Source organism: Scardinius erythrophthalmus (assembly GCF_964197995.2).
Source record: "Scardinius erythrophthalmus genome assembly, chromosome: 12".
NCBI classification, from domain to species: Eukaryota; Metazoa; Chordata; class Actinopteri; order Cypriniformes; family Leuciscidae; genus Scardinius; species Scardinius erythrophthalmus.
This window is the reverse complement of record NC_138232.1, coordinates 23,018,374-23,040,273: the sequence shown is the minus strand read 5'-3', so window position 1 is coordinate 23,040,273 and position 21,900 is coordinate 23,018,374. Positions and strand designations below refer to the sequence as shown.

The following is a 21,900-nucleotide window of genomic DNA, read 5'->3' as shown; positions in this document are numbered from 1 at the left end:
CAAAAAAAGAGCAATTTCTGAAACCTCTGGGCCCCAAGAGGGTGCGCTTGGCAGTCGACGACGCCGCCATGCCTTGTCACTCCCGAGCCCCTCTTTCATCGCCAGCGAGCAGCAGTGGCTGTGTTCCGGACGTGCTGTCGCCTCCACACACGGGTGAGTTCACAGGTATGTGCTGCACCACACACTCAGACCCCACTTCGGGCCGCTGTGCCGTCCGAGTCGGGTCCCTGCATTCCGCCGCGCTGCCCCACCCCGGGTACGTCTGTGGTGCCGTTAGTCCCGCTTGCTCGGTCTCTGGGAGCCTGGTTAACGCTTCCCAGCCCGTCTCGCTGGCTCATCCGTACCATCAGACTCGGCTATGCGATTCAGTTCGCCCGGCGCCCCCCTGCTTTCAGGGGCATCCTGTTCACCCGTGTTCTGGCGGACAATGCCCCGGTGCTCAGGGCGGAGATCGCAGTCCTACTGGCGAAGGACGCGATCGAGCCGGTCCCTCCAGCCGATATGAAGACCGGCTTCTACAGCCCGTACTTCATTGTACCCAAAAAAAGGTGGTGGGTTACGACCAATCTTGGACCTGCGCGTCCTGAACCGGTCCCTTCACAGGCTACCGTTCAAGATGCTTACGCAGAAACGCATTTTCAAATGCATCCGTCCCCAAGATTGGTTTGCAGCGATCGACCTGAAGGACGCGTACTTTCATGTCTCGATTCTCCCTCGACACAGACCGTTTCTCCGCTTTGCGTTCGAGGGACGGGCATATCAGTACAAGGTCTTACCCTACGGGCTGGCCCTGTCGCCCCGCGTCTTCACGAAAGTCGCGGAGGCGGCCATTGCTCCCATGTGCGAGCGTGGTGTTCGCATCCTCAACTACCTCGACGACTGGCTTATTCTGGCCCAGTCGAGAGAGCAGTTGTGCGAACACAGGGACATGGTGCTCAGTCACCTCAGCCACCTAGGGCTTCGGGTCAACTGGGAAAAGAGCAAACTCACCCCCGGGCAGAGGATCTCTTTTCTCGGTATGGAGTTGGACTCGATCAGCATGACAGCGCGCCTCACCGAGGCCCGTGTCCAGTCAGTGTTGAACTGCGTGAGCACGCTCAAACGCAGAACAGCGGCACCACTGAAACTGTTTCAGAGGCTCCTGGGGCATATGGCATCTGCAGCCGCGGTTACGCTGCTCGGATTGCTCCATATGAGGCCGCTCCAACACTGGCTCCACGATCGAGTCCCGAGATGGGCGTGGCAGAGCGGCTCGTGCCGGGTCCAAGTGACTCCGCACTGTCGCCAAACTCTCAGCTTGTGGTCGGACCCTTCGTTCCTGCGGGCAGGTGTTCCCCTGGAACAAGTGTCCAGGCACTCTGTGGTCTCCACGGATGCCTCTACCACCGGCTGGGGGGCCACGTACAACGGGCATGCAGCTTCAGGTCTGTGGACGGGGCCTCAACTGCATTGGCACATCAACTGCCTCGAGTTGTTAGCAGTACGTCTTGCATTGAGCCGTTTCAAAACGCTGCTACTAGGCAAGCACGTACTGGTCCGTACGGACAGCACTGCGACCGTTGCGTACATCAACTGCCAAGGTGGTCTACGCTCCCGCCGCATGTCACAACTCGCCCGCCATCTCCTCCTCTGGAGTCAGAAGCATCTGAGGTCGCTTCGTGCCGTTTACATTCCGGGCCTGCTCAACCGTGCAGCCGACGAGCTCTCACGGCAGCAGGTGCTACCGGGAGAATGGCGACTCCATCCCCAGGTGGTCCAGCTGATTTTCAGGTTCTTCGGGACCGCTCAGGTAGATCTGTTTGCCGCCCCGGACATGTCTCATTGCCAGTTGTTCTATTCTCTGACCGAGGGGACCCTCGGCATGGATGCTCTGGCACACAGCTGGCCCCGGGGCCTTCGCAAGTATGCGTTTCCCCCAGTGAGCCTTCTTGCACAGACCTTGTGCAAAGTCAGGGAGGACGAGGAGCAGGTCTTGTTAGTTGCGCCGTATTGGCCCAACCGGACCTGGTTCCCGGAACTAGTGCTCCTCGCGACAGCCCCTCCCTGGCCCATTCCTCTGAGAGAGGACCTGCTCTCTCAGAGTCGGGGCACCCTATGGCACCCGCGTCCAGACCTCTGGAAACTCCATGTCTGGTCCCTGGACGGGACGCGGAGGTTCTAAGTGACCTACCCCCTGCGGTAGTTGACACCATCACTTCCGCTAGAGCCCCCTCTACGAGGCGCCTCTATGCTTTGAAGTGGAACCTGTTCGTTGACTGGTGCTCCTCTCATGAGGAGAACCCCCGATCTTGCTCGATCAGAGCTGTGCTTTCCTTCCTGCAAGAAGGGCTGGAGCGAAGGCTGTCTCCCTCCACCCTTAAAGTGTATGTTGCCGCTATTGCCGCACATCACGATGCTGTTGATGGTAAGTCTTTGGGAAAGCATGACCTGATCGTCAGGTTCCTGAGGGGAGCGAGGAGACTGAATCCTCCTCGCCCACTCTCTATACCCTCTTGGGACTTGTCTCTGGTCCTTTCGGCACTTCAGAGACCACCCTTTGAGCCTCTGCAATCAGCTGAGTTAAAAATTCTGTCCTGTAAGACAGTACTCCTGGTTGCATTGGCCTCTATCAAGAGGGTAGGGGACCTGCATGCATTTTCGGTCGACGAATCGTGCCTAGAATTCGGCCCGGATAACTCTGACGTCATCCTGAGACCCCGGCCCGGATATGTGCCCAAGGTTCCTACCACTCCCTTCCGGGACCAGGTAGTGAACCTGCAAGCGCTGCCTTCGGAGGAGGCAGACCCAGCCCTGGCTTTTCTCTGTCCCGTTCGCGCTCTGCGTCTGTACGTGGACAGAACGCAAAGCCTCAGGACCTCAGATCAGCTCTTCGTCTGTTACGGAGGCCAGCAGAAAGGGAAGGCTGTCTCCAAGCAGAGGATGGCCCACTGGATAGTGGATGCCATCGCCTTGGCTTACGAAGCCCAAGGCGTGCCCTGCCCACCTGGGTTGAAAGCCCACTCCACTAGGAGTGTCGCTTCTTCCTGGGCGCTGGCTCACGGCGCCTCGCTGACAGACATCTGTAGAGCTGCGGGCTGGGCGACACCTAACACGTTCGCTAGGTTTTATAGCTTACGTGTTGAGCCGGTTTCTTCCTGTGTGCTCGCTTCTACTAGCCGGTAACACCGAAGTTCCCGCTCTAGTGTCGGCTTGCTGCGCCACTCCCTTCCTAGGAACGGATACATACGCTTTTTACTCCAGTCGAGTTCCCCTTTGGCGAACCCTGTGAGTTCCTCCGCACCCCTTCGGCAGTCGGACGTTGCGGAGCGTCCGACGCCAGGCCTAGTGCTCGTATGCTTGTGTAACTTGTGCTAGGCTGGGTTCCATATGTGGTGATCCCTGCGGCGATCCCATATGTGTATTCTTCCACGACCAGCTCCCTGCGGTGAGCCCGTGTCTTCCCTTGGCAGAGTCTGCTCTGCCGTCACTGTCCGGTGTGTCTCCCCCTTCGGGTGGAGCCACCCCAGTGACATTCCATATGTCGCACTGCCCCCTCGGCCAGTCCATATGTGTATTCTCCACATGTTACCTCCCTTCGGGCAGGATGTGGCTCCGCAGCGTTCTTTCCCCTGGAGAGGTACGCTTTCCCAGTGTTATCCAAGAGTTCCGCTGTGTGGGGTATAATGGAACAGCAGTTGAACTCCCTCTACGCAGGTCTTCTGCCCCAGCAGTTGGGGGTCTGAGAGTCTTGCGTAGGGCGCTGGATGTGGCAGCAACCGTGGCGTTTTCCATGGGATCCCAATTACGTCGTCACGTCGACGTTACGTTGAACCTGAGCGACTGAAAGGGAACGTCTCGGTTACTGATGTAACCCTCGTTCCCTGAAGGAGGGAACGGGAGACGTAACGTCCCGTCGCCACCGTTGCTGACCATCGCTGCATGGCCGTCACAATTCTCGGCTCCTCAGCGAAAAACAATGTGTGCGTGCGCCCGCTTCCTGTTTATACCCGCGCGGCGGGGCGGGGGCGCGTGACGCGATTCACGCACGCCAACTTTCATTGGCTCGTTCTGTAGACACTCGAAGTTGATAGGGCTCCCTGAAGTGATCCCAATTACGTCGTCACGTCGACGTTACGTCTCCCGTTCCCTCCTTCAGGGAACGAGGGTTACATCAGTAACCGAGACGTTTCTCACTATGTAGGAAAATGCAGACTCCCGTGCAGCAAGCATCTATTTACATAACATAAATCGTGGCATATACAGTACCAGTCAAAAGTTTGGAAACATTACTATTTTTAATGTTTTTGAAAGAAGTCTCTTATGCTCATCAAGCCTGCAGTAAAAAAACAAATGCAAAGCTGAATTTTCATCAGCAAGTACTCTAGTCTTTGGTGTCTTATGATCCTTCAGAAATCATTCTAATATACTGATTTATGATCAATGTTGGAAACAGTTGTGCTGCTTAATATTTTTTTTATAACCTGAGATACTTTTTTCAGGATTATTTGATGAATAAAAAGTTCAAAAGAACTGTATTTATTTAGAATAGAAATCTTTTGTAACAATATACACTACCGTTCAAAAGTTTGGGAACAATAACTTTTTTTTTTTAAAGAAATTAGTACTTTAATTCAACAAGGATGCGTTAAATTGATAAAAGGTGATGGTAACGATTTATATTGTTAGAAATGTTTTTATTTTGAATAAATGCTGTTTTTATGAATAAATGCTGTTAACGTTTTACTCATCAATGAATCCTGAAAAAAGTATTCCAAAAAAATATATTAAACAGCACAACTGTTTCCATCATTGATAATAACTGAGTATCAAATCATCATATTAGAATGATTTCTGAAGGATCATAAGACACCAAAGACTGGAGTACTTGCTGATGAATATTCAGCTTTGCATCACAAAAATAAATTACATTTTAAATTATATTAAAAAAGAGAACCATTATTTTAAATTGTAATAATATTTCATAATATTACTGTTTTTTTTTTTGTTTTTTTTTGTTTTTTTTTGCAGGCTTGATGAGCATAAGAGACTTCTTTCAAAAACATTTAAAATAGTAATGTTTCCAAACTTTTGACTGGTACTGTAAGTCGCAGTTGCCTCGCTTGAACAATATAAGTTCTCGCTTGGTCTCTTTGGAAAGAAAATTGTGTGGAATTGTTTTCCCTCACTATTTTTACTTTCCTTTCCTCTTTTTGCCTGATCTTTGTTTGAACGTTATAAGTGGTGGTGGTGCGACTCGAAGATCACCACACTCAGATGACTGCTTGTCTGCTCCTCTCCGGCCAGTCCGCTCTCCCTAACAGCCAATTAGCGTTTTGCAATGTTCCTAGACAACCAATAAAATCATGCAAATTGCGAGCATGCTGTGCTTGTGGGAGGTGCCTAGACAGATGTGTGCAAACTTTGTCAAATAAGCGTGACCTGATTCTGGCATGAGTCCTTTTCCAATTCCACTCCTGCTCCAACTTTGTTTAGTCCTGTTTTTTTCTGAAGCCCTGACCATTTCTCCAACTGTTCTAATTATCTGACCTTCAGCAGTGCACATGGAAAACTGTTACAGATGAAGTCCTACACACCTACAGCAGTGTATGTGACTCTGACCCTTAATAATGACATATCTGGGTGACAAAGAAACTTTTAACTACAGGCAATATTCCTCATGTCACATACTTGGCTCTCCTCAACATCGCCAAATAGATCATATATAAGCAAAATCTGGACCCAGATCTAAAATAATAAGAAGCAGGACAAGGTCAGATTAATTATTCTCATAGAACAAGAACCTGAAATTTACAAAGCTTTGGGGTAACACTTTATAATAACGTTCAGTTGTAAGGCATTTATAAGTGGTTGGTTAATGATGAACTAATCATTTACAGAACATTCATAAATGATTAGCAAGTGATATACTAATATTTTATGTATGTTTTGTAAATTCTGTTACAAGTCATTTACAATTAGTGTTGTTTTTGGCAGCCTGTTTTAATTTTAGTTTTAGTCTAGTCTTTGTGTCAGGCTGTCATTTTAGTTTTTATTAGTTTTAGTCACATTCATACTCTTTTTAGTCTAGTCTAGTTTTAGTCGACGAAAACTGATGACATTTTAGTCTAGTTTTAGTCAACGAAAACTGATGACATTTTAGTCTAGTTTTAGTCGACGAAAACTGATGACATTTTAGTCTAGTTTTAGTCAATGAAATATTGTATTTTAGTCTCTTTTTAGTAATGTGATTCTATTTAACCCAGTCAATATAGAATTTCAAACAAGGCTATCTTATTATAGGCTATTTAGTAGGCCTATATTTAGGGCTGTGACGGTGGCAGGTTTTTTTTTTACCACCGCGGTAATGGACCAACTACCGGCGGTGGTTGGGGGGTTATTAAAAAAAAAACTCGTTTTATATTTCCACACAAAGACGCGTGATATACACTCTGCGCTTTGAGAGGGATGTGGGACACAGGCAGGAAAACACGAAGATATCGATCTCCATCGATCTCTTTATGATATCTTTGTGTTTTCTACTTGATGTAAATTGGTTTGAAGAGCGAATTTTATCCTCCACAAGGGCGAAATATTTAGGCTATGTTTGAGATTGCGCTGCCAGAGAAAGTGAAACTAAAAATCACCCGCGCGTGTGAAACGCGCTTTACAACTAAACTTGACGCGCCCTATGTCTATAACAAGCACAAACTGTGTTAAAAAGAATTTGACATGCAAGTACAAATGTAGGCCATCTGTCCTACAGCGTTTTTCTACTTTACCACAGTAAAGAATACGAATATAATAGGCCTAATTAAAAGCGAACCAAGAAACGTTTATAATACCTTTAGAAAATGGGTGAGACGTGACGTGAGTGAAGATTTGGGAAAAGAAACAAGAGATTTCATGCAGGGATGAGTCACGATTTTTGGATATTCGATTAGTTTATTTAATTATAGGATATCGAATAGGTTGTGCGATTATTCTCTAAAATAAAATCTCCATGTTCTGGTGCTGATGCGGTGACGTGTTCATGTAACCAGAGACGCTGCCAATAACATGCAGCTGTCACAAAGAACCGGCAAAAGTAATGATTATGAATGTGTCAAATACATCAATGAGACATTTTAATAGAATAACTAATGGAGTAATATATTGTTAAATTCGCTGATAATCGGGTGACCAGATCGCAATCCAGAATTTAAAGCCGACAAAGCTATGGGTTCACGCACAACTCTCTCATTCGTCGTGACGTTATAACATTTCGTCTCGTCTCGTTTTGGTCAACGAAAATGAAGAGACATTTTAGCATAGTTTTTATTTTTTTAAACCACATTTAGTCTCGTTTTTATTCGTCAACGATATTGCATTATACATGTATTTTAGTCATCGTCACATGACCATGCATTAACGTCTAGTCTCGTCTCGTTTTCGTCAGGTGATAACGGTTCGTTGACGACAATATTTCGTCATAATTTTCGTTGACGAAAGCAACACTATTTACAATTGATTAGTTAATGATTAACTAATCATTTACAAAACATGACTATGCGTTCATAAATGATTAATTAGTGATATGTTCATTATTTTATGTATGTTTTGTAGATTTAGTTAGAAGTCATTTACAATTGATTAGTTAATAATTAACTAATCATTTACAAAACATGACTATGCGTTTCATAAATGTTTAATAAATTATGTTACTTTTTTTTTTAATGTTTTGCTCACATCAGGTGCACAGTGGTTAAAGACTCCGTGTGTTTCAGAGAAGACAGCTGTCTATACCCTCACCAGTCAGCACTTACACTGCAGTGCACACTACACTACACACTACAGTACACTACACTACAGAAGACAGCTGTCTATACTCTCACCAGTCAGCACTTACACTGCAGTACACACTACACTACACACTACAGTGTTCAACACCTGTTATAGATGTGTAAACGCATGAATAAATGATTTACAACACTTTCTGCATCCCCTAATCTAAAGTGTAAACTATTCATCACTTGTAAATGTGTTACACATCATTCGTAGATTACCACTTCAAGAATCAAAAAGGCATAAGATCAACAAATCGAATCTACGAATGTATATGTAACACATTTACAAGTGATGAATAGTTTACACTTTAGATTAGGGGATGCAGAATGTGTTATAAATGATTTACAACACTTTCTGCATCCCCTAATCTAAAGTGTAAACTATTCATCACTCGTAAATATGTTACAAATGATCTGTACATGTATTCAAGGCATTTACAGCATTTTCTGCACCATCTAATTGCTACATACATACAAAAAATACATTATTTATTAAACATTTGTATATGATTAGTTAATCATTTACTAATCAATTGTAAATGACTTCTGAATCTACAAAATATACATACAATAATTAATATATCACTTATTAATCATTTATGAATGCATAGTCATGTTTCGTAAATAATTAATTAATCATTTACTAATCACTAGTAAATGACTTGTAACGGAATTTACAAAACATACATAAAATGTTAGTATATCACTTGCTAATCATTTATGAATGTTCTGTAAATGATTAGTTCATCATTAACTAACCACTTATAAATGCCTTACAACTGAACGTTATTATAAAGTGTTACCAGCTTGGGTAAACTAGGGCATGTTATCCAATGTCTAAAGTCTGTAGGGCACCATACAGACTTTATCAAAGAATTTGCTGACTTTCTATCAGAGTTAGTACTGGCTGCAGATAAAGTCATAATTGTTGGTGATTTTAATATACATGTAGATAGCGAAAAAGATGCATTGGGATTGGCATTTAAAGGAACACTCCACCGTTTTTTCATATTAAACTATGTTATTCCCTTAACTAAGACGAGTTGATACATATCTCTCTCATCTCAGTGCGTGCACTCAATCGCTCTGGCGCGCGGCGACACTTTGATAGCACTTAGCTTAGCCCAGTTCATTCATTAGGGACCAAACAGAGATGAAGTTAGAAGCGACCAAACACCTCCATTGTTTCCCTATTTAAATACAGTTATACGAGTAGTTACACGACCAAATATGGTGACACAAAATAAAACGTGGGGTTTTTCTAAGCGGGTAAAAAGGATAACTATAATGTATGGCGGAGTAGCACTTGGGAGCACTTCGACTCGGTGCAGTAAAAAGTCATGCCTGAAAAATCCTCTCCCCCTCTCCCTCTCACTTCTGTCATTAGAACCAACGTGACTTTTTACTGCGCCGAGTCAAAGTGCTCCCAAGTGCTATTCCGTGTTACAAATATGTTAGACCTATCACTTCTGCCACTAAAGATTGCTTTATTAATAATCTTCCTGATCAGTTTCATCATCTCAGCATCCCAGATAGCTTAGGAGAACTCAATATTGCGACAGAAACTTTTAACTCTCTCTTTTCCTGCACTTAAGACACAGTTGCTCCATGGCGCTTAAAGAAGATTAAAGAAAATAGTCCAATGCCGTGGTACAACGAGCACACTCAGGCCCTTAAGAGAGCAGCCAGAAAAATGGAGCGCAACTGGAAGAAAACAAAACTAGAGGTATTTCGCATTTCATGGAAAGAGAGCTCGACTGCATACAGAGAGGCCTTAAAAGCTGCTAGATCTGCTTATTTTTCAAACATATTAGAAGAAACTAAACAAAACCCTAGGTATTTATTTGAAACAGTGGCTAAACTAACGAAAAATAAAGCTTCAAGCCCAGAAGTTTCCAAGCAGCACAGCAGTAATGACTTTATGAACTTCTTCACTTATAAGATTGATAATATCAGGGAGAAAATTATAACTATGCAACCGTCTATTACAGTATAGTCAGGTAGTGCATTGCTGTCTCCCTAAGAATTTTTTGTATTCATTCATAACTAGAGGAAGAATTTTCTAAACTTGTTAAATCATCTAAATCGACAACATGTATGTTAGACCCTATACCAACAACTACTAAGCTACTGAAAGAAATGCTTCCAGAGGTCATAGGTCCTCTTCTTAATATCATTAATTAAAACTTTTTAAAACTTTTAAGCTGGCTATGATTAAACCGCTTGTTAAAAAACCACAACTTGATCCTACAGAATTAGTCAATTACAGGCCGATCTCGAATCTACCTTTTCTAAAGATATTAGAAAAAGCAGTATCTTCACAACTATGTTCCTTTTTAGAAAGAATAATATCTGCGAGGATTTTCACCGTTTTAGACCACTTAGGACCATTTAGGATTTAGACCGTACCATAGTACTGAGACAGCTCTCATTAGAGTCACAAATGATTTGCTCTTATCATCCGATCGTGGTTGTATCTCTCTATTAGTGTAACTCAGTCTTAGTGCTGCACTTGACACCATTGACCACAACATTCTTTTAAATAGACTCGCAAATTATGTTGGCATTAGTGGAATTGTATTAGCATGGTTTAAATCATACTTATCTGACCCTAATCAGTTTGTAGCATTAAATGAAGAGATGTCTTATCGATCACAAGTTCAGTATGGTGTACCACAAGGCTCAGTACTAGGACCGTTGCTATTCACTCTGTACATGCTACCCTTGGGAGATATCATTAGGAAGCATGGCATTAGTTTTCACTGTAATGCTCATGATACGCAGCTCTATATTTCTTCACACCCTGACGAAACTTACCAATTCACAAAATTAATGGACTGCATAGCTGATATAAAAAAACTGGATGACTAGCAACTTCCTACTACTTAATTCTGAAAAAAAAACAGAGATTCTAATAATTGGACAAAAAAAGTCCTCACGTAATAACTTAGAATACTGTCTAACACTTGATGGCTGCTCTGTCAATGTCAGGATAATAACCAGGAGATCAGAGGTAAGTGGTATAAGTGAAGTTTTATTCACAGATGATCAGAGTGCAAGGTGAGTATATATTCAAATCAAGTGCAGATTTCGTGAAGTCGAAGTGCGGCAGACAGCAGGTAAGCAAGTTCACTTTAGATGAGCTGATGTCAAGTAGTCACTTGTTCAATAACTTTGTCTCTTCTCTTTCAGATGCAGATAGCAGTAAGCGGATTCGGAGGACATACACTGGAACTCTTGAAGGAGCATAGGATCTCTGACAGCATGGAGTCGGGCAAGGATTCTGAAGACGGAACAACAGGATACGGAGGTTAGTATGTCAGGTAAGTATACATTACATCTTGGAGTCTGAAAGAATCAGCGGCAGCAAAGACAACGGCATGTGAACTGTTCCTGTTGGAGACTTGACAAAGACTGATACCATTGTGAGGGTTTTATAGGTTGGTTGATGAGGTAATTGATGATGAACAGGTGTGTGGAATTAATATTCTGGAGAGAGTGATCTTTGAGTGGTGGACTGAAACGGACTTGATTGATTTCTGACATTACCCCCCCCTCCAGCGTCCGCGCCAGCGGACCTAGGATCTCGACGTCGTGGGGGTCTACCTCGAGGTCTTGGAGCAGGTCTTTCAGGATGTTGTAAATGGAATTCAGTGAGTAGCATGGGGTCGAGGATGTCTCTACGAGGTATCCAACACCTCTCCTCTGGTCCATAGTCCTCCCAGTCGACCAGGTACTCCAACTGACCACCTCGACGTCGGGAATCCAAGATCTCCCTTACAGTGTAGATGGGTTCTTCTTCAATGGGGGGTACTGGAACATTATCATCCTGAACTAGATCTGTAGACGGAACAGGAACAGATGGATGATGGGATTTCAGAAGAGAGACGTGAAATGTAGGGTGGATGCGATACTGGGCCGGTAGACGGAGCTGGTAGGTAACTGGGTTAATTTGTCTTACGATGGGAAATGGACCAATGTACCTTGGACTCAACTTGCGACAGGGTAGTCTCAAACGAATGTCTTTGGTTGAAAGCCAAACCAGTTGTCCAGGTTGATATCCAGGAGAGGTACGACGATGAATGTTTGCAAAGCGTTGTTGACGGTTCAGGGCTTGTTGGAGATGTTGATGAGCTTGATTCCATACCTGCTCACTTTCTTGGAACCAGGCGTTAACTGCAGGGACTTCTGATGGTTCACCGGACCATGGGAACAATGGCGGTTGGTAACCTAGGATACATTGGAATGGTGTGAGATTAGTGGAGGTTTGTCGAAGAGAATTTTGTGCGTATTCTGCCCACACAAGATATCGGCTCCAGAGATGTTGATTGGTGTGGCAGAAGGTACGAAGGAATCGACTGACATCCTGGATCTTCCGTTCCGCTTGACCGTTTGACTGCGGGTGATACCCTGAAGTTAAGCTCACAGTTACATTCATTAAAGCAAAAAAAGGCTCGCCACACCTTGGAGATAAACTGCGGTCCCCTGTCCGACACAATATCTTCCGGGATGCCGAAGTTCCGGAAGACGTGCTCCATCATAAGTTCCGCAGTTTCAAATGCAGTAGGTAAGGCTTTCATGGGAATTAACTTGCAAGCCTTAGAAAAACGATCGATGGCCACCAGGATACACGTATTCCCATCTGAGGGAGGAAGGTCAGTTACGAAGTCGACTCCAATGTGTGACCAGGGGCGTTGGGGAACAGGTAAAGGCATCAGTTTTCCAGCTGGCAAGTGTCGGGGATTCTTGTTCATGGCACAGAGAATGCATCCTTGAATAAAGGTCTTGATATCCTGCATCATACTGGGCCACCAGTAACGATTCTGGAGAGTACAACAGGTCTTGTTAACTCCAGGATGACCGGTGCCAACAGAGGAATGTGTTGAAGAAATCAGAGAGGTGCGGAACCTTTCGGGTACATAAAGCTTACCAGCTGGACACTCTGGAGGATTGGGTTGATGTTGAGACCATTCAACTAGCTGTTCATTTAGATCCCACTGAATGGGGTTGACAAACATCTTTTCAGGTAAGATATTTTCAGGTTCTTCATTGGAAATTTCAGGGGCATGGAGCCGAGACAAGGCATCAGCACGGACATTCTTCGAACCAGGGCGATAGGAGATCTGGAAATGGAAGCGAGCAAAAAAGAGTGCCCATCTGGCCTGGCGCGGATTAAGTCTCTTAGCTTCCTTCAAGTATTGAAGATTCTTGTGATCTGTGAGTACCAAAAATGGACGCTTAGCTCCCTCTAACCAATGCCTCCACTCTTCTAAAGCAAGCTTCACCGCCAAGAGTTCCCGATTGCCAATGTCGTAGTTGATCTCTGCAGGGGATAACTTGCGGGAGAAGAATGCACAAGGCATAGGTTTGGATGACGAAGCAGAATATTGTGAAAGAACAGCCCCTACTCCCGTAGTAGAAGCATCAACTTCGACAATAAACCTTTCTTCAGGATTTGGGTGTTGGAGTAATGGAGCTGTAGTGAAAGCTGTCTTTAGTGACTGAAAAGCATACTCGGCTTCAGAAGTCCAGAGTAGCATCTTGGGTTTTCCTTTGAGGAGAGAGGTCAGAGGAGCAGTTAGCATGCTGTACTGGTGAATAAATCTCCGATAGAAATTGGCAAATCCTAGAAATCGTTGTAATTCCTTTACTGTCTGTGGAGTGTTCCAGGAAGTAATGGCTCTGGTTTTACGATCATCCATTTCTACTCCTCTTTCACTGAGATGGTAACCGAGGAACTCAACTGACGTTTGATGGAACGAACACTTCTCTGCTTTCAGGAACAAGGAGAATTCACGTAGTCGTTGGAGTACTCGAGAGACATGTCGTTGATGTTCCACTGGGTTTCTGGAGAAGATTAGGATATCGTCAATGTAGATTATTACAAAATGATTCAGGTAGTCTCGGAACACTTCATCCATGAAACTTTGGAAGACTGAAGGGGCGTTTACCAGGCCATAAGGCATAACGAGGTACTCATAGTGTCCCGCTGGTGTGATGAATGCGGTCTTCCACTCGTCGCCCTCTCGGATTCTGATGAGATTATATGCACTTCTTAAATCTAGTTTGGTGAATATCTTGGCTTCTCGGAGTTGCTCAAGAGAAGAGGGAACCAATGGGAGTGGATAACTGAACTTCACAGTTATTTTGTTCAAGGCTCTATAGTCTATACATGGCCGTAAACCACCATCCTTTTTAGGGACAAAGAAAAAGCTGGCAGCGGCAGGTGACGTGGAGGACCGTATGTAACCCTGTTTCAAAGCCTCTTCAACGTACTGTTGCATAGCCTCTTGTTCCGGAATTGACAGAGAGTAGATTCGACCCTTGGGGATGGATTCCCCGGGAACCAGATTGATGGCACAATCCCAAGGTCGATGAGGTGGTAACTTGGAAGCTTCGACAGGATTAAATACATCGGAGTATTCAGAATAGCAAGAAGGAATGGACACAGACAGATTTTCTATGGGACTTTCAATGGAAGTTGAATTCACTGGACAGGAGTCTGGTAAGTCAACATCATTCGAGTCTGATAATTCGACGTCCGTGGAAGCACACCGGCAACCCCATTTCAATACCTTGCCTGACTTCCAGTCGATGTTAGGTTGATGTCGTATGAGCCATGGACGTCCAAGGATAATATCAGTCTGGCTATTCTCAAGTATGAGAGGTTCAAAAAGCTCATGGTGTGTTTCTTCTACACAGAGTAGGATAGGTTTAATCTGAGAAGTTACGTACCCCTTATTGATGGTTTCACCAGTTACTGCATGGATGGAGTAAGGCTTGATGGTGGTACACTTTTGGAGTTGGAGCTTCTGACAGAGCTGTCCGGAGATGAAATCTCCTGCCGACCCGGAATCCACAATGGCTGTGGCAGAGATATGGAAGTTAGTGGATTTTAGAATCACTGATATCGTTAACGGAGCTGATACAGAAACGGACATTAGCACTGGACTCACAAGCATTCTAGGAGGTCGTGTAGGGCATGAACGAAGGAAATGTCCTCCCATTCCACAGTAAAGACATAATCTTAACTCTCTACGTCGAGAACGTTCTGTTTGAGACAGTCGATAAGTATCTACCTGCATCTTCTCTACAGTTGGGCTGGAGGAACTTTCAGCAGCATTTTGAGGAGGTGAAAAAATGGGTTGTTGAACTTCGCGATAGCAGCCTTGAGATCTTTGATGCACACGGAGGGCTTGTTGTATGAATTTCTCAAGTCCCATGTTGTCATCATAAATCGCGAGTTGGAGGCGAAGAGCAGGATTCAAACCACGTCGATAAACAGAGATGAGAGCCTTCTCGTTCCACCCACTTGCAGCAGCCAAAGTACGAAATTCCAGTGAATAATCGGAGACTGACTTTTTGCCCTGATACAATTGTAACAGTTTATCACTGATGGATGAATCTTCCACTGGGCGTCCGAAAACTTCCTTGAAATGATTTACGAATTCTTGTACCGAAGAAGTAACAGTAGTTTCTTGCAGCCATAACGTTTCAGCCCATCGTAATGAAGCTCCTGATAATTGTTGAATAATAAAAGCAACCTTCGATTTTTCAGTGGGATACAACTGGGTTTGTTGTTCCAGAGCCAGTGAGCACTGCAATAGGAACCCGTTGCAATCCTCCGCCCGGCCGGAGAACGGCGCTGGACGAGAAGTGGAACTTGCGATGCAAACCAGAGAGGAAGCGGAGTTTGCGGAAGCATCGGGTACGGGCTGACTGGGATTCACAGCGGCGGCGATGGGTTGTGCAGGATTGTCAATATCGATGCCAAACTCCATTGCACTGTTACTTCTCTGTTGTTGATGGTCAAGTCTTCTGTCAGGATAATAACCAGGAGATCAGAGGTAAGTGGTATAAGTGAAGTTTTATTCACAGATGATCAGAGTGCAAGGTGAGTATATATTCAAATCAAGTGCAGATTTCGTGAAGTCGAAGTGCGGCAGACAGCAGGTAAGCAAGTTCACTTTAGATGAGCTGATGTCAAGTAGTCACTTGTTCAATAACTTTGTCTCTTCTCTTTCAGATGCAGATAGCAGTAAGCGGATTCGGAGGACATACACTGGAACTCTTGAAGGAGCATAGGATCTCTGACAGCATGGAGTCGGGCAAGGATTCTGAAGACGGAACAACAGGATACGGAGGTTAGTATGTCAGGTAAGTATACATTACATCTTGGAGTCTGAAAGAATCAGCGGCAGCAAAGACAACGGCATGTGAACTGTTCCTGTTGGAGACTTGACAAAGACTGATACCATTGTGAGGGTTTTATAGGTTGGTTGATGAGGTAATTGATGATGAACAGGTGTGTGGAATTAATATTCTGGAGAGAGTGATCTTTGAGTGGTGGACTGAAACGGACTTGATTGATTTCTGACAGTCAAGTCTTAATCATCGGTTAGGAACCTGGGTGTGCTCTTTGATACCAATCTTTCATTTGAAAGTCACGTGTCTAGTATCTGTAAAACCAAATTTTCCATCTTAAAAATATATCTAAATTACGTCATATGCTCTCAATGAAAAGTGCAGAACAATTAGTTAATGCGTTCATGACATCAAGGCTAGATTATTGTAATGCTATTATGGGTGGTTGCAATGCACGCTTAATAAACAAATTACAGCTGGTCCGAAAAGCAGCAGCTCGAGTTCTTACCAGAACCAGGAAGTATGACCATATTAGCCCAGTTCTGTCAACACTGCATTGGCTCCCTATTAAACATTGTATACATTTTAAAATATTGCTGATCACGTACAAAGCACTAAATGGTTTAGCTCCCCAGTACTTGAGCGAGCTCTTAACGCATTATAGTCATTCACGTCTATTGCGATCTCAAAATTCCGGCCAGTTGATAATACCTAGAATATCAAAGTTGACTGCTGGCGGTAGATCCTTTTCCTATTAAGCGCCAAAACTTTGAAACAATCTTCCTAACATTGTCCAGGAAGGAGACACACTCTGTCAGTTCAAATCTAGACTAAAAACACATCTCTCAGCCTAACATACACATAACACATTATAGACTTCTATAATTCAATGTTAGGCTGCATAGTTTAGGTCAGCCGGAACCGGGAACACTCCCCGTAAACCCTGATGTACTTGTTACATCATAAGAAGGATGGCATCTATGCTAATATTAGTCTCTCTGTTTATCCAAGGTTTTAGTCCGCCGGATCCAGGCCGTATCTAGATCTGATGAAGGACCTGCGCCTGGGAACGATGACAACGCAGTCCTGAAGTGTCAACCAGTCCATCCCCTGTGAAGGCCTCCTTCCCTTCCCTTTACCTCAGTACAGATAAAATGTTGTCAGGATAATTCCGGTTCGCATGGCTACGCAGAAACGTCAAAAAAAAATCTGTATTATAAAATTTTTAAGGCCAGACAAGTAGTTTATTGAAGGTAGATTTGTAAAGAAGGACTACACGCCTGCGCACATGTATATTCAAACGCGCATACCTTTAGACTGAACACGTAATGCGCAACGTCTGCGTTTTCGCGGGTTTGCGTTTTTGAGGTTTGCACAGAGATAACGGATAATCGTTTGCACCTTCAAACCTATTTCAGGGAGTGCGTTCTCGAGACACCAGGCACTGTTTTGTGCGGATGGGTGGCCGGAGCGCGTTAAGGGTTTTCCTGTTAGAACGGTGTTGTGATAGCGGTCCCTAAGTTTAATGATCTTCGCAACGGAAGTGAATCAGTCAATCAAAACTAACTTTAGCTGGACAATAACTTTATCCTAGAGCTGTTGTAAAGCCTAAACAATCTGTTACAGTAATTTCCTATTATCTCTATAAAGCTGCTTTGAAACAATCCATATTGTTAAAAGCACTATATAAATTAAGGTGACTTGACATGTATCTTAACTTATCTTAACGATGTGTATTGTGAAAAGCGCTATACAAATAAATGTGAATTGAATTGAACTCATGGTGGATGATCATACAGATCTAAAAGAAAGAATCAGTGTAACACAACTTATTGAGGATGCTGACGAAGACATCAGCCTGACAGACAAAAGCAACAAAAAAATTTAACTGGAAAGCCTTTAATATGTAAACTGAAAGTGAACATCTCTGAACGTTTTAGCCTATCTTCAGTATAGGTATACAACAAGAGACAGTTTCATGTCCCCAGAAATAGAATATAAACGTAACTGAATTACTTATCAGGAAAATCTGCATGAATGATCTTAAGGCTCTGATCTAAAACTGATCTCTGTTTCAACAAAATCCACTGTTTCCAGAATAAAAGATAACTGAATCACTGCTATGAAAAGACTGAAATAAGAGGGTACATTCAAAAATGCAAGAACAAATTTTATATACACTAACATATACAAATGATACAGTATGTATACATGTAATTAAGAAGTGTAACAGTTAATTCTGTTGTGGCTTTGTTTGGCTGAGCAAAAAAAGAGTGACACAATTGTATCTCAGTATTAACTTGTTTATTGAACTGATCGTAATCGTGCTATTGGTCTGAATATCACCACATGAGATCAAAGCAACAACACACTAGGTTGTGTGATATTATATAAGTATAAAGGGCAGTAGCTCTCAAAACTCAAGGACAGAACAATGCCAAAAACAAATCATGTACACTAAGTACCAATTTTATTCTGGCATTTAATGTTAAAGCATTTTCAAAAACACAACATTTTCATGTGTTTAAAAAAAAAGACTATGTTGACCTTTAAATGACCTTTCCAACAGATTACAAATATAATCTTATGAAAGGGATTTACAGTGGTGGTGGGGGTGGCATTCTGCTGTCCTGAATGATATCATGTGGTGTTTAATGCTGTGACACACAGAATAAGTCATGTCTGCTGGTGGTGACACTAGGTGAGAGAGTGACTTTTGAAAACGCCTGTTTCTGTGTGAGAGAGTGTTGTCTTATTGGGATTCTGTTGGTGCAGCAGACAGAGCAGATCACTAGCTTGGGTTAATGGGGAGATTACTCGGTAGATGAGTGTAATATAATACATTAAACCCCACAGATCACAGCACATCAGACACATCACAGGGTCTCAAGCCCTCCATCAACTGGGGACAGGGACATTCAGTCCTCCACGCCAGAAAAAAGCTTTTTGAAATGTGCTTTAGTATGTTTTTGTGTGCCTGAAAATGTTGCATTGAGGGTGTAAGCATTTTAAAATGCCAGAAAAGAAACAGCTAATAAAATCAGTATCTAAAAATGGCACAAATTAGAAGCAGTGGGCCACATTGTGAGGCTGCAATACTCTTGGATGATTTGATATACAAATAACTCTTTAAATTACAACAGAGAAAAAAATTATAATTATTATTTGTTACGCACCATTAAGGATTGTGAAAGGTTTTATTCCTGCTTATATAACAGCTGTCTGTATTCAGATTCGTCAGTCGTGGCATTGAACCGTCTAATATTTCTTTATAATGACGACTAAATTGTATATCTTTACCATAGTTTAAAGACAGCATCCCAGTGCCAGTTTGATGTCTCTCATATCAGGATGATTGTACAGTGCTATGCATAAGTTTAGACACCCATGCTAAAGTTGACTAAAAAGAGGAATAAAAAATCATCTTTTGGAAATTGAACTTAAAAAAAATTTGGAAAAATCCTTAATTTTTAAATTAAGGCATTAAGTTCAGTTTCCAAAAGATGATTTTTTTATTCCTCTTTTTAGTCAACTTTAGTATGGGTGTCTAAACTTATGCATAGCACTGTAACTGACTATTTCTCTTTAACATCATTTTAAGCTAATCTTCATTTAAGATAATAAAATAATTTTAAGTCATATCAATATGTTGAATCACATGTTCATTAATATAATCAAGTATGTGTAACTCACCCAGCATGCATGAAGATGTAGCTAAGATAGCGCCAGGCCTGAGCTCTGAGCTGCGGGTGGTATGGCAATGGGCCCTTCAGGAAGTATGGCGATGACACCTGCAGAACCCAGCAGTTCAGCTGCAGTCCGTAATACATAAAGACAACAACCTGAGAAAGATGTGGTAAGTAAGAGGCTGTTACTGATGTGTGACACCTCCAAAACAGCATTTTAAAGCATTTTATGGAATTATAAGTGCACTCTTGCCTCAAGGGGTGTTCTAAAAAGTAAGGAAACATAATTATGCAGCTTCAGAACCTAGCTGTAGAATTCTAAGGCAGCATCACATACAGTAAATCAACCTGTACATTACTGTTCAAAAGTTAGGGGCCAGTAAGATAAAAAAAAAGAAAAAGAAAAAAAGAAAAGTATTTTATACCCACCAAAGCTGCATTTATTTGATCAAAAATACAGTAAATACAGTAATATTGTGAAATAGTATTACAATTTTAAATGAACTTATTTCAATTTTTGTTTCACATTTGTTTTTGTTGAATTTTCAGTAGCCATTATTCCAGTCTTTAGTGTCTCTAGATCCTTTAAAAACTATTACATTAAATGTATTAGAGAAGATGATCCCACAAAGTAATGCGATTAGCTTTGTAGAAAATAGATACAATATGGTGAAAACAACTTTTCTGTTACAACCCTGGTTCCCTTGGTAATGAGACACTGCGTCAGTCTTGATTGCGTCTGAAACACGTTCAATAAACTCCAATGTCATTGGTACAACGTCACCCTGTGATGTGTGACGGGGCACCATGGAAGCTATAAAGGATACCTGAAACATAAAAGCATCTGCTTCTGATTGGTTGAAGAGAGTCACTCACAGGCATGCCGGAAGTATGGCAAGGGAACCAGAGTTTCAGTGGTAACCGAAACGTTCCCTTATGGGGAACTCTATGCTGCGTCTGATGATGACGCAACCCTGGAACGAAACACTCTGAGCACCTCTAATGCTTTAGATGCCGACCATACTTCAAGTAGAGTAGGCCCTTACAACCAGAGATGAAGGAAGGTCACACACTTTTATAGGCAGTATAAAATTAATTGACTTATTTTCTGCTTGGAAGCAGGGGAACCTCCCCGGGTGATCCAAAGCATACCAGCAGCTGGTCAGTATTGTGCCCCTGAGCAGACCGGTGGACGTAACACTTAAAAGCCCCCATTGAGCAAAGCAAGTTTAACTTCTCTTGGTCCACTGACAAGAATGAAGGAGGGTAAAAGGCCTGCAATACCACTGAGTGTGCAATGCGAGAGGGAAGAGTTGTTTTGACCCTAATGGAAACAAACTCTATGCAGGATGAGGCAACTGACAGGGCCTGCTGCCTCCTGCCCTGATCAGGGAAGTAATAGCAAAAACAAAAACCATCTTGAGAGTGAGAAACTTTCCCGAAACAGAGACAATATGCTCAAAGGGTGCCAGGAACAACCCCTCTAGAACCACGGCCAAATCCCAGGCAGAAACTCTCGAATGTATAGCAGGCCTTAACCCTTAAAATGCCACGGAGGAAACAAGATACCAGGGGCTGTCTCCCCAAAGAGTTGTCCCCCAAAGGGTAAGTGATAAGCAGCTATGGCCGCCAAGGAAACCCACAACTTCCACATCTCCAGCCAAGGGTAAAAGATTGCGCCCCCAGCCTGTGACAGAAGATCCCTCTCCCAAGGAGAGCTGTCCAGTAGAGACAACAGATCACAGAACTATACTCGGGTTGGCCAGCGCAGGGATAATAACAGTAGACGTACCCCGTCCTGGCGAACTCTCTCTAGAACTCCCGGGAACAGAGCAATTGGGGGAAATGCGTAACCTCAGCCATGTCTCAACCATGGCATCCAGACCAGTGCATTCCCTCAAATGTGTGAGGGAAACCCAGAGCGGACAGTGTGTCATCTCCTCTGAAGCGAACAAGTTTACTTTCGCCTGACAGAACTTCCTTTAAATCAACTCCACCATCTTGGGGTGGAGTCTTCACTCCCCGGGCCTCAGCCCCTGTCTCAATAGTATGTCTGCTTCCGGATTCAGGTACCCAGGGATGTAGACTGCTCTCAGGGAGAACAGCTTGCCCTGTTTATGTATGAGACTACCAATGTGTTGTCTGATCGGACAAGAACATGATAGCCTCTGAGGTCTGGGAGGAAGTACCTCAGTGCCAGAAATACATCCATAACCTCCAGACAATTTATGTGCTATGAGAGATGATGACCTCTCCAGAGACTATGA

The 21,900-nt window shown here is 43.4% G+C and overlaps 1 protein-coding gene across 5 annotated transcripts in view; it reads right to left on the bottom strand.

Annotated features, from left to right (window-relative positions):
• rhbdl3 (rhomboid, veinlet-like 3) overlaps positions 1-21,900 on the bottom strand; it is a 129,832-nt gene that overhangs the window by 39,153 nt on the left and 68,779 nt on the right. For all 5 annotated transcript variants that reach the window (XM_081380025.1, XM_081380026.1, XM_081380027.1 and 2 more), the window contains one exon: positions 19,641-19,789. In XM_081380025.1, coding sequence (XP_081236151.1) covers positions 19,641-19,789 — 149 coding nt within the window. The remainder of the gene's footprint in view (positions 1-19,640; positions 19,790-21,900) is intronic.